Genomic DNA, 13,910 nt, shown 5'->3' on the forward strand with positions numbered 1-13,910 from the left:
AACTATCATTATCGTCACCATTCATAAATAAATAAAATTATTGGACTGAATGAATTCTAAACCAATTACATTGAACACTCTTTAGCCCAAAAAATAAAATAAAATAAATCGAACAGTAGACGCAATTTTCCTAATACAATATGGACAACAGGACCAATATCAAATATTAATGAAACTATCATTACACTCAAGCTATCGTCACCATTCATAAATAAATAAAATTATTGGACTGAATAAATTTTAAATCAAATACATTGAACACTCTTTAGCCCAAAAAATAAAATAAAATAAATCGAACAGTAGACGCAATTTTCCTAGTACAATATGGACAATAGAAAACATATTGTTTAGGGATATTATTAATAAATGCTTAGTTTTACTAAAGGAGGGAGAGAGAGAGAGAGAGAGAGAGAGAGAGAGAGAGAGAGAGTGAATAAATTTTAAATCAAATAATGCAATAGAATAATCTGCTCATGAAAGAAAAAAGAAGGTAATTAGCTTCAAAATGAAAACATTTAACACGATATTTTACTAGTAAGATCTTATCTTAGAAAGAAATAAACATAAACATAAAACCGAAAAAGTCAGATTGGAAAAGGAAAGACAATTTACACATGGCCAAAGTCAACCCTTCAAAAAACAAAAACAAAAAAAAGAAAAACGTTGCAAATAGTGAATCTTCATAATAGTCTTCTCTTTCATTTTTCTCATCTCAAAAACAAGAAGTTAATAGTGATCAAGGAGACATCATGGCTGATCATGAGAAACTGATGAAGAAAAGCTACTTTGAGGTTTTGGGACTTTGTTGCGCATCAGAAGTTGCACTGCTAGAGAGAATTATGGAACAGATTAATGGGGTCAAAGAGATTTCGGTCATCCTCCCAACCAAAACACTCATTGTTGTCCATGATTCCCTCCTCCTTTCTGATACTCAAATCGGTATGGATATTAGCGATCTTGTTCACTTATAATTGTCATAAATTTTTTTTCAACTATTTAATTCGTTACTATCGGCTAATTCATGTCATATTGTTAAAACAAGATAACCGCCGTTCAATCTTCACTCCTTAATTCTTTCCGTATGTAATCACGTTTATTATAAAAAAAAAAAAAACAAATGATAGTGAATATTTACAAAGCTTACTTGATATATTTTGTATAATCTTATTTTTGGGAGAATTAAGTAGTAATATTATAAAAATAAAATAAGAAATGCTGTTAAACAAAATAAGAAATGTGAAGCCCCACGGCTGTCAACTTCCAACTTCTTTTAGCTAGAAAAACTAGTAATAAGAATGTAAATTTCTTCAAAGAGAACAACTATAGCAATTGATCCCCAAGAAAATAAAAAATGAAAGTTGATTATTTTCACAAATTCTACGGTAGAGTAAGAAAAAATACTCTATCATTAGGATTTTATTTTAAACCGTAAGATCTACATCAAATTAAATCAGTTTTGTATACTTTTTATTTTGATATGATTTTTATCAGATTTAACATTCAGAAACACTCCCTCATAGTAGGGGCCCTTGCTGTAGAAAGACCCTATTATCAAATGCGGAAAAAATTTGAAGAATACTAAAACTACTACTTTTGGGACTTCTCTCAATAAACCATAATTTGTTTTATGAAGAGTAACAGTGTCTTTTTGCACTGCAAAATATGACCAAATCTGACATTAGGGCCATAGATTCTCGTCTAATTAGATAAACATTGCATAATCTCAGCCTTAAGGTAAAATCCGATAATTCGATAAAACACAAAGTACGTTTTTATTATTATCCCTACGTAGGTATTGATGTACTGCATAATGTGATCAATGCCAGTTGAGGTGCTGAACAAGGCAAGGTTGGAAGCAAGTGTTCAGCCTAAAGGAGATGAAAATTTCGTGAGAAACAAATGGCCAGCTCCTTCTGTGATGGCATGTGGAGTATTGCTTGCATTGTCATTTCTTAAATTTGTATGGCGTCCCTTTCAATGGCTGGCTCTTGGGACGGTTGTTATTGGAGCTCCCTCTATTGCCATCAGAAGTTTTGCTTCCATTCGAAACCTCACACTTAATATAAACATTCTTGTTCTCTTGGCAGGTATTTACACATCTTACTTTTACACTGCTTTTCAGGATAACATATTGTGTGCAATAACATGTTACGAATAATGTATAGAAATAATATGAAAACAGATAAAAGCTCCCAATATGTGTGGCTAATGATAGTTATTAACAAAAAAAGAAAAAAAGGTTTATATATACTAATATAGACTTGATGTTTTACAGTGGTAGGCACTCTTGTTTTGCAAGATTATTGGGAGGCAGGTACAGTTGTCTTTCTGTTTTCCATTGCTCATTGGCTTGAAACAAGAGCAAGTTACAAGGTATACTCTGAAAAACATTGATTATGAATGTGTTCTTTCTTACCTTTATTTTTGTTTATGGTACTTTTTGGCAAAAAATGAATTTTGCAGGCCATGGCCGCGATGTCGGCTCTGACAAGCATGGCTCCCCAGAGAGCTACAATTGCCGAAACCGGAGAGCAGGTTGATGTAGATTCTGTTAAGTTGGACACCATCCTTGCGGTCAAGGCTGGTGAGGCAATTCCAATGGATGGAGTTGTTGTTGAAGGAAAATGTGAAGTTGATGAGAAGATGCTGAGTGGTGAATCATTTCCTGTTGCCAAAGAGTCGGGTTCGATTGTGTGGGCTGGCTCAATCAATCTGAACGGTTAGCTTTTCGATCCTTCTTTCCCTCGTTTTTCGGTTTCGGATGATGATCGAGAGATTTTTGTGCTTGAAGTGTTGAGTCTATGTTCTTGTTACCAGGTTATATTGCTGTAAGAACTACTGCCTTGGCCAGAGATTCTGTTGTTGCAAGAATGGCTAAGCTTGTTGAAGATGCACATAAAAAGAAGTCTCAAACTGAAAGATTTATAGACAAGTGTGCTAAGTACTATATTCCTTGTAAGTCACTCCTCAATCCTTTAAACAATGTTAGTTCCAAATAAATAATTATTGCTTGCATCATAGGCCTTTCATTTTATTTTTGGGAGAACATCATTTTGATGCAAACTTTTTCCGGTTCGATTCCCCCATGTTTGGAAAATCCCGTTGAGGCACCTAAACTCAAAAAACGTTTGAACTCAAATTACAACTTTATTCAAGATCATGTTCTTTTGTAAAATTTGAGTTTTAACTTGAACTTTAACTTGAGTTTAGGGTTAAAATCTGAGTTCGAGTTTTCCCTTCAACTCAAGTTCCTAAACTCAAACTCAAGTTAATTAATAACATTTTTTTTATTCTTAAAAACACTAACTTTTTCGTTTTAATTTCGATTGAGTGATTCTTTTTTATGCGTTTACAACGAAAAGACAAATAAAACCACACTCATATACCCTATTAAAATTTTTCATCATCATTGAGTTTTTATTAAAATACTATCTAAATACAAACTCAAGTTATGACCCACCCAAATACAAACTTAAAAAGATTCTCATCTCAAACCATAACTCAAATGCACACAATCAAACACAAACTCAGATTACAACTTCAACTCAAGTTATAACTCAAATTTAACTCAAGATCTATACTCAAAGTCACCATAACTCAAAAATGCAACTGAACAAGCCCTATGTTATTCAAAAAATATGTCATTTTGGTATTCTGAGCCCTTTTTCGAGACATGAAATGATAATTCTACCCTTCTAATCTAAACGCATAATTAAGTGAAAAATAATAAATTCCGGAAGACATAAAATCTAAAAAAGAATAACTAAACTAAAATAAACAATTTTAGAAAGTCTTAAGTTTTAATAAAAGGGTTCAAAAGAGCATTTCGTCATTTTATGTCTCATAAAAATGTGCTACGTAACCGCATAATATGTACACACACACACACACACACACACACATATATATATATATATATATATATTCAGAACAACAGGATACCTCAATGAAATTTCTAAACACTAAGGTATCAAATTAACAAAATGTCAAACTACAAGGTACCAAAATGATATATTCCCTTTAATTCTTTTCAGCCTCAAGCTAGCAAACTAGTGGAATCACAAACACTCAACTAGGTAGTTAATTTTTGACATCAAGAACAAAAGAAATGGAAATTTACTTTTCTTAAAGAACCAAACAGAATTGTCTCTGAGCTAAATGAAGCCACAATATGCCTAGACTATTCTAACCCTTTTCAAACTCTACCTATGTACATATATATATATATATACACACACACACACACACACCTTTTTTCAGCTAGTGTTTTGTTTAATTCTTCTTCACCATTCTTTTTCTATGAATTTTTGCAGTGGTAATGATAATATCAGCCAGTTTTGCTATCATTCCAGCTGTGCTGAGATTTCCAAATGAAAACTACTGGTTTCATTTAGCATTGGTTGTTCTTGTGAGCACATGTCCATGTGCACTTGTCATCTCCACTCCTGTGACTATTTTCTGTGCTCTTTCAAGGGCTGCCACCACCGGCCTTCTAATCAAAGGTGGCGACTACCTTGAGCTTCTTGCAAAGGTGAAAACCGTAGCTTTCGACAAAACCGGCACATTAACGAGGGGGGAGTTTTCGGTGATCGATTTTCGGTCTCTTAGTCATGATATCAGCTTCAACACATTGCTCTATTGGTAAGCTTGGTCACAAGAGTTAATTTTGTATCTCTAATATGGAATATATAGATACTCAGCCAAGAGATATTGAAACTATTTTTTTTTTTTTTTTTTATCTTATTGAAACTGAACACTTTAGTCGAAATTGTGAAGGGTTTCAAGCATTGAGAGTAAATCAAGTCATCCAATGGCAGATGCACTTGTTGGCCACGGACGGTCACAATCCATCGAACCAAATCCCGAAAATGTGGAGGGCTTTCAAAATTTTCCCGGGGAAGGAGTCTACGGGAAAATTGATGGGAAAGACATCTACATTGGAAACTGGAGAATCGGCCTAAGAGCTGGTTGTGAAAAAGGTTTTTTCTTTTTTTTTTTTTCCTAGAACTCTATGGTGTCTTATTTGAACATGTTTATAAGTTCAAATTTTTGTGCTGATATAGCTAAATTTTCAGATTCATTGGATGTTCAAAGTATGAGTAGAGAAACAAATGGATACATATATTGTGGAGCAGCTCTGGTGGGAATATTTCGCCTCTCTGATACGTGTCGATCTGGGGCCGCAGAGGCAATTGAAGAGTTGAAGGAATTATGCATCAGATCTGCCATGCTTACCGGGGACAGTAATGCAGCCGCCATGATTGCATATGATCAGGTGTGGATCTATTTCTCTCTAAAGTTTTCACAACCAGTTATCGAAAAATTAACATAGATTTTCGAAGTTTTCTAGCGAAATTGGATTTATGGGCTAAGGAAGATCTTTAGGTGATTTTGTCACCTAGTCTGGTTAAACATTTAGGCCTCGTTCACTTTGCGGATTTGAGTTTTCAATTCGAGTTGAAATGTGACATTTTTTAAGAGCTTTTAACTGTAACAGAAAAAGTTAGATGTGACATTTTTTGAGAACTTTTAACTATAGAAACTCAAAACTGAAAACTCGAATCGGTGAAATGAACGAGGCCTTAGTTATTACTAACCTGCTTCAGGCCTTCTAATGAGTTCGATTTTGTATGCTTCTCTCGATTTCGTGTTTAGCTGGACCGTGCTCTAGACACTGTGCATGCAGAACTTCTACCTGAAGAGAAAGCACAATTCATCAAAGAGTTTAAGAGGAATGGTCCGGTAGCAATGATCGGAGATGGAATAAACGACGCTCTTGCTCTAGCTACGGCTGATATTGGCATCTCCATGGGAATTTCAGGCTCAGCACTAGCAACGGAGACAGGACACGCAATCCTCATGTCAAATGATATCCGAAAGATTCCAAAAGCCATTAGACTGGCAAAGAGAGCTTTCAGGAAACTCGTCGAGAATGTAATTATCTCGGTCGGTACTAAGAGCGTTATACTAGCACTAGCCTTTGCAGGCTATCCTCTTGTCTGGGCAGCTGTTCTTACTGATGTTGGGACATGCTTGGTAGTGATTCTCAACAGCATGTTACTTCTGAAAGACACCAAAAAACAAGACGGCAGATTTTCCAGACACGAGTACGGGACTTTCTCTACATTGTCATGCGAAAGAGATGAAAGCATGAACCGCGCCAACGAGCAACACGGATACAATGGAGGTTATGCACCCCTTGACACGAAAAGTTGTAAAAATGAGTGCTGCGACAAATTCACTCGTAAGGCAACATCCAGAATAAGCAACTCGAGCGGTTTTAATACGGCGAGTCCAAGTTCTAAGAGTAGAGAGCAAATCATAGAGTCAAGTTGCGGGCAAGGTGAAGACAGCAATGAGGGTTGCGGAGTAAAGCAATGCACTGATGAATGTTGTGGCGAGGTCACAAATGTTATGCGCTCAAACAGTACATGCTCAAAACAAACTGCTTATCGGGAAAATGAGAATCTATGCTGCTCTAAATCTGTCGAGCGAATTCATTGCGAGGGAGAGGAGTCGGATAGAACGATTGGCAATAGTTCGGAGTGTTGTTTGCAAATTGAAGGTTCTTCTAGTGAGTGCAACTATTGTGGTGCTGGATGTGTTGATGAGTGCATAAGTTCAAAGAAGAGGGAAACTGAGAAGTGTTGTTTCAACCAGAAAGAGAATGAACGTTCTCGAAAAGTTGACGGCATATCAGCGATGAATCCGTTGAAGTCGGACATTGTCAAGTGCTGTAAGAAATATGGTGACAAATGCTGCGGTAGGTATAACCAACATGCTGGCTCTAGTTCTGGTGGAAGCTTGTTGGGTATTGTTATTGAATAGGCTTTGTTAACCTCATACCTTTCCTTTGTTTAGAGTGTGTTTGGATTAGCTTAAAAACCCCGTTTTGGCTTATTTAGTCCAAAAACTGCTTTTGGGACTATTTGGATGGACAACATGAAAGTATTTTTGGCTTTTATAAGCTCTTTATAAGTCACCTTCTAATTGCGTATGAAAAAAGAACTTACGAAAAGCTTTTTTATTTACATTTTTAACATTTTATTTGTGAACAAATTAAAAATTCTATACATATCCTTGTTTTGCATTACTTTTTATGACAATAAGAGCTTTTGACTTATTTACCAACATGTTCAAAAGCTCTTCTGAAATAAAAAGCTTCTTTCCATGCACTATCCAAACACTAATTTAAAGCCATGACTCATGCTTCTGTTTGTTCTTCTGTTGCTTAAAAGTAAAAGCACAAGCTCTCCTAAACGGCCCTTAGCATGATTCCTTTATTTAGAATATTAAAATGGTGTTGAATACCAATACAATATCATCTGCAAAATATTTAATCACAGAAGTGAAAATGCCTTCACATAGCAAACTGAATTATTTAACACAAGGATACCACTTTGTTTCAATAAAATGGCAGACACACGAGAAAATTTATTTTCCTTTCCAAGCACATTGTCGATAAAATAAAAATAACTTATTCAAACAGAAAAAATGGTTCTCTTTTTATTTTTGTTTTATCTATTGTTTTAATTGATAATCTTACTTTTTGTTTGTGTTGAGGCTGTTATACAATCTCTTGAAACAACTTGTCCGCCTTTGTCATCTGCTTCAGCTATGCAATAAGATGTACCATTAATCTCCCAGTGATATTTTCAACTGAATTGGTTCCAAAAAGTGAGCTTATACCATTGATTTGTGTCACGAAAATTGTCTTCAACTACTGAAGATATGAGGTTTCAATTGATGGCAAAACACTATGATGTTCTCGAATCAGTTCGTTTCTTGCACCCGCCTAGTCTTAAAGCAATCTCTCGTCCTACAGACCGCTACAGCAACTGCACCAGAGTTTTCCATAAAACAGAGCTCAGCAACAACCACCAATTTTTGGCTCTGCCAAGAAAAATCAACAAGTAAAGTCATTATCCAAGCTTGTATACAGTTGAGACAAACAAAACATACAACATTTCAAATCAAATGATCGGATCTTTTGTTACCTCCAAGATATCGGTCCTTTCTAGGAGGAAATTTACAACCAATACAACCTGCCAAAAGAAGAAAAGCTAAAGCAAAACTCATGCCGTAATCTTAAAAGCCGATTTGACTCTTTTTTTTTCTTCTTTTGACACAAACCAATCTTCTGCAAAAGTAACTATAAAGTTTCTAATGCTCATTGTCCAACAAAGTGGTCGATTTTAAAGGTAAGCAAGCATCTGGAGAGAGAGAGAGAGAGACTGAGCCAAAAGCTTGAATGACAATCAAACCTGTATAAATAGTAAAATGATTAAGACACCACCAAGCTAAGAAACTTCCTAAGAGTAATTAGAAAATTGGTTACCACTACACAACATAAGAACAAACTCCATAGATCACATACTAAACTCTCTATTCGAAAAGAAAATGTTCGGAGAAGTGATAGAACTCCAGCTTATGGTCAGCGCTTTTCCTAAATAAATAAGTATGATGGGCCAACGGTAAGAAAGCCAATATAGCTAAAAAAGGGTACTTTCTAAAGATGGGAGCTCTTAAACTAATGTTGTAATGCATTTCTTCGACCATAGCAAAAGCATTCTTCATAACCAATAAACTATCATGACATTTATTTCTTCATTGCAACTGACAGCAAAGCTTGCATATATGCTGAATACACAAAGATGCTCCTAGAAGAGTAGAGTACAATTCAGGGTTCACGTAGATTTTGAAAACCCGAAACGAATCTTTTCAGACAAGAACATTTATACCTGGGAAAACTGGGATCAGGACCACAGTCCGGTTTTCGCTTGACTAATCTACGTGAGAACAGGTAAAACTGAGTTTGTAGTTCAGTTGATGAGTTCGCAATGCAAAGCCAGATTTCTCAATATGTCTCTATACAACACTAAGGTTCGGAACATAACCTTCCCTCTTCATATCATCATTTAGCAATCTAAACACTTGGTAAGCCTCAGTTGAACTGTCGTGTACAAGATCACCGGCATGAAATTCATGAAGTTGATTTTCGAACTCGATCCAACTACAACCAGGAGTCTTACTGACTCCCCTTTGTCTCATCAACACTCTCATCCTTGCTGAGTCATCCCACATTTTTAACTTTTTGTATACCTTTGACGATATAACGTAATTTCCAGAGTTTGAAGGCTCCAACTCCAGAAGAAGTTGTGTTACCCGCTTGGTGACATCTTCATTTCTGCATTTCTGACACGCAGCGAGTAATGCCCCAAGTGAAACTTCATCTGGCTTTTCAGGCATTTTCTCAATGAAGTTCCAAGCTTCATGTACATGTCCTGCTCGTGCCAGAAGATCAACCATGCAAGAATAGTGCTCTATTTTTGGAGCAAGGCCAAATGATGAGCTCACCGAATTAAACAACCGGCGACCTTCATCAACCAAACCAGCATGAACGCAAGCAGAAAGTACCCCAACAAAAGTAATGTCATTTGGGCGTGCAAGAGCCCCACCCTCCTCAATCATGCGGTTAAATAGGGATATCGCTTCAATGGCTCTGCCATGAAACGCAAGCGCAGATATCATGGCATTCCAAGAGACCTCATTCTTCTGGGGCATTTCCTCAAAAACCCTCAGCGCATCATCTAAGCTCCCGCACTTAGCATACATATCAAGTAATGCAGTTGCCACATACACGTCATGTTGTAAACCACTTTCTAATGCAAAGTTATCAACCCATTTCCCCATATCTAAAGCCCCAACTTGAGCACAAGCAGATAAGACTCCAACCAATGTTATTTTATTCGGATTAATGCCCGCCTCTTTCATGTCACCAAATAGCCTGATTGCTTCATCTGACAATCCATTTTGAGCATACCTGTCATGAATGTAAAGAATAAGTAAAAAAGAATGTCAACAGTTGAATCATTTAGCATGCATATTCCAGTAAAATTTTTAATTTTTAAATATGTTGATTTTATTAAGGAAATGTTCGTACCCGTAAGTTAACATTTTCTCAATTTAGTATCTTTGTGTCTAGAAAAACTCACTGAGGTGTGTTCTAAAACATATCACCTATGTCTTACAAAAAAAGAAATAAACAAAAATATCACCTAGATACCCAGACACACTTTTCTGATGCGTAAAATGACGAAACTGCACTTTGGAAGGTTTTTTTTTTTTTTTTTTGGTGATGAGAGGTTGATTTGAAATTATTTTTGAGTTTTGGTTTCACTATTTACTTTTTTAGATTTTATGTTCCATTGGAATTTATGGGTTTTTCTTATTTAATTATCTTTCTGGATTGAAAGGGCATGTCTCAAAAGCGGTCAGTGATATTTTTTTGAATAAAGGCTATCTCAAGAAGAATTTCCAAATATGAGAATACTAGATTGAAAAAGTGTCAAACTACAAGGTACTAAAATGGGACTTATCAAGGACAAAGGAAGAAGTACTTACCCTGAAATCATGGCATTCCAAGTTACAAGATCTTTCTTAGTCATACTGTCAAAGACCCTCCTTGCAGAGCACAAATCACCACATTTTCCATACATACCAATCAATGCAGAACCCAAATAAGAATTCACTTCTAAACTCTTTTCAACAACAAACTCCTCCACCCATCTTCCCAAACTCAAATCTCCCAAGTCTCCGCACGCCCCTAGAACGCTCACCAACGTCATCTCGACTGGTGCAATGCCATCATCCCTCATCTCTCCAAACAACTCCACTGCCTCCCGCGCGTACCCCATCTTCGAATACCCCGAGATCATCGAATTCCACGACGACAACCCTCTTAGGGTAATTTCATCGAACACTTCCCGGGCACACCCCAATTCGCCACATCTCGCATACATTGTGATCAGCGAGTTACTGACATGCTCATCACCATCCAAACCAATCTTAAAGACCGACGAATGAGCAGTACGCCCGTGATTCAGCGTCGAAAGGTTCGCACAAGCGATGAACACAAAAGGGTAGGTGAATTTGTTGGTCTTTAGGCTTAAACCCTTCATTTGGCAATGGAATTCAAGAGCAAGACCATATTTTTGCCATGTCGTGGTTAGACCACGGATCATGACATTGAAAGCGTAGTCGTTGGGTTCGGGGATGTGGGCGAAAAGCGCGGAAGCGTAGGCAAAGCTTTTGAGGTCAATGGCTTTGGAAAGAAGGAAGTTGGGTTTGTGTATGGAGTTTATGAGCATTTGGGTTTGGATTTGTTGAAGTTGTTTTATGGAAATGCATTTTTTCAAGTGGGATAATAGCTTTTCAAAGAGAAGTTGATTTGGGTTTTTCTTGTTGTTGTTAATTATGGGATTGTTTATGTGGGATTTTTGAAGAGTGAGATGGCGGGAAATAAGCTCCTGCAAAGGCAATTTACTTCTCAGCATTGTTTCCGAGCCTCAAGCTGAAAATACCGCCAACTTTGGTTAGCCAAAATATATTGCAATGAAATTTCATAACGTCCTTTTTGTATCTTTGAAATCCCTCTTTTGTCTCACTTACAAAAAACATTAAAAATTTTCCATTGGATGGAGATAAATGGTTGAAATTAATTTAGATTTTTTATTAATATTTTATTTAATAATTATGGCATATAGAATACTGGTTATGTCCCCTTAAAACCCCACATGTGAGTGGCACGTGTCAAATTCCGTTTCTTTTTAAAGAAGTTTGTGAAATAGGGTTAAATGCAACAGTTTCACAAGTTAAGGATGTTGATTGTAAAATTTAAAAGTTTGGGGGTAATATACTGAAGCACAACAACTTCAGAGGGTAAATGTGCTAAAAACTTAATTATTTTAATAAAGGGACAGTTGTATTGACCGGTCAGAAATATTAATACTATGAAAAGATAGTTTTTAGCTTTTCTCAAAATATTGCCCACATCCCATCCCCAAAAAAAAAAAAAAGGCATTGCTGATACAAATTTCCAAGAAAAGAGATCAATTTGTGAAAACAATAACAAAATTCGGTTTAGAAACAATTGATGTAAATCAGATTTTCCTAAATTAAAAATTAAGCAAAAAAATTAAATTCCAAACCATCTTCTCTATCATGATTTTTCTCTCATGGAACTCATCATTGGAAGATTGTGGGGCTAAGTTCCCAGGTGGGAATGACATTAGGGTTTTTCTAATTTTTGGGTTGACACATGCAATCTGATTGAGGATTAAAAAAAAAAATTTCGAGTAAAATCTTCTAAATATAAAACAAATTTATAAATTTTAGCTAAAACAATTTTATTTATAAAAGCATTTACTTAAATTTATCTAAACAGAATAAACTAGTGTATTTACTAAATTTTAAAAAAAAAATGGTTAAAATTTTACTATGTGAATAAACGAATTCTTTGTCAATTTATTGCATTTTGTTTTTTACTCTTATAAATGTTGAGAAAATGTATGTGTGTATTGTCTTACATGAAAAATGGATGAAAATGTGAAATAGTTTATATACATCCCAAAAGGTTAACCTTTTAAACTAAGTTAGGCTCTTAAAGTGTGTTTGACCAGTTTTATACGTGGTATCTCCCCAACAAGTGTTAACAGAGCCGATGTTTCGTATGCTCCAAACAACCACACACTCAGTTGCAAATCTCACATTGCCTTCCTTGGAGAGCTGGTGTACTTTTTTTTTAATAAAATTGAATTTTTGTTAAAATCAGATGAGAAAAAAAGTGATTAAGTGTGGTGATGTTGTTTTTATTCGTTTGTTTTTACATATATTGAAATAGAAATACCATATGATTACATTACTCTCCTTTTCTATCAATTTTTAACATAAATTCAAACATAAAGAATTAAGTGGGAACAATTAAAATTCAGGGGGTAAAATGAGTGTTTTTTAAAGTTCGGGGATAAACTAAAAATAACTCCAAAATTAAGGGGGTATTGGTCATAATAATTTAAAGATATCACATTTAGTTAAAAGTAAGTTTATTTAGTAAATGCTTTATTTACAAAGATCACACATTGCTTTGGCTCATAAATAAATGTTTTATGAGGTAAAATTTTTATTTAGTAAAACAGTGCATTATTTTTGGCTTGAAATAAAGGATTTACTCGGTAAAAATAGGATCTACCAAAACCAATTCGGCTGATTGTAAAATGCGGTATGATACAAAAGTAACTGATTCACCGGATAAATATATGATTTACATATCAATTTATTTACTTGATAAATACATCATTTACCTAATGTTTACCAATTTTCCTTATATTATATACAGTATTTTTTTTTGTTTTTATTTACTTAATATTTACTTGGTTTTATTATTAGACACAATTTACTAAGAACAAGTGATTCCCGATAAATAAGAGAATCATGATTCCGATAAATTTCCTAGTTCAAGGACCCTAAGCATATTTTTTCCCCCTCTCTTCTAAGTGCTTTACAGTTTATATTTGGAGACCCTTATAAATCTGGTTTAACTTTTAAATAAAAAGAAAATAACTATTGTATCACATTTTAAGGTACATTATAAATATACTAAAAGAAAGCTATAGAACAATGTTCATACACTCACAATTTATTGTTCATTATACAGAAACATTCTCATAATTCCGCCTCTATCTTATGTCCTTTGAGTATGAATTGTCAATTTTACTCTTTTTTTCTTCTCTTTTCCTTTCTCTGTGCATGGGCTTTTACGTCTTTTGCTATAAGATTGCCACATGCCGACGTTCGGCTGGCTGAAGGAAAAAGTGGCGGGGCCCACCACTGCGAAGCTGCCCTCCGACTGCTGAACGCGCTTCTCTTGCGCAAATCACAGTTGTTGAAATTTTTGATCGGATGGTTTCAAACCAAAAAGTGGTGAGACCCACCACTCCGAAGCTACCCTCCCCCTACTGAGCGCGCTCATCTTGCGCGTGTTTTTTACGCGCGAATCACAGCCATCGAAATTTTTAATCGAACGGTTTCAAACCATTTTCGGTTTATTTTTTAAATTCTTATTCTTTATT

The 13,910-nt window shown here is 35.3% G+C and overlaps 2 protein-coding genes across 2 annotated transcripts; one reads left to right on the forward strand and one right to left on the reverse strand.

Moving 5' to 3' along the window:
- Window positions 1-749: 749 nt before the first annotated feature.
- On the forward strand, window positions 750-6,883 carry LOC21392547 (putative inactive cadmium/zinc-transporting ATPase HMA3). The gene is made up of 9 exons (XM_010112413.2): window positions 750-939; window positions 1,827-2,087; window positions 2,276-2,373; window positions 2,464-2,719; window positions 2,818-2,955; window positions 4,314-4,641; window positions 4,777-4,979; window positions 5,076-5,275; window positions 5,656-6,883. Exons 1-9 carry the CDS (start codon window positions 750-752, stop codon window positions 6,826-6,828), a joined length of 2,847 nt encoding a protein of 948 aa, XP_010110715.1. The 3' UTR covers window positions 6,829-6,883.
- A 685-nt stretch (window positions 6,884-7,568) lies between these two features.
- LOC21392548 (pentatricopeptide repeat-containing protein At2g34400) lies at window positions 7,569-11,337 on the reverse strand. The gene is made up of 4 exons (XM_024174985.1): window positions 10,405-11,337; window positions 8,742-9,823; window positions 7,998-8,045; window positions 7,569-7,893 (listed from the first exon to the last, which is right to left on the reverse strand). The coding sequence occupies exons 1-2, from the start codon at window positions 11,334-11,336 to the stop codon at window positions 8,869-8,871; spliced, it is 1,887 nt and encodes a 628-aa protein (XP_024030753.1). The 5' UTR covers window position 11,337; the 3' UTR covers window positions 7,569-7,893; window positions 7,998-8,045; window positions 8,742-8,868.
- Window positions 11,338-13,910: the final 2,573 nt, after the last annotated feature.

The sequence above is a fragment of the Morus notabilis genome, unplaced genomic scaffold, assembly GCF_000414095.1.
Source record: "Morus notabilis unplaced genomic scaffold, ASM41409v2 Scaffold640, whole genome shotgun sequence".
Classification (NCBI taxonomy): domain Eukaryota; kingdom Viridiplantae; phylum Streptophyta; class Magnoliopsida; order Rosales; family Moraceae; genus Morus; species Morus notabilis.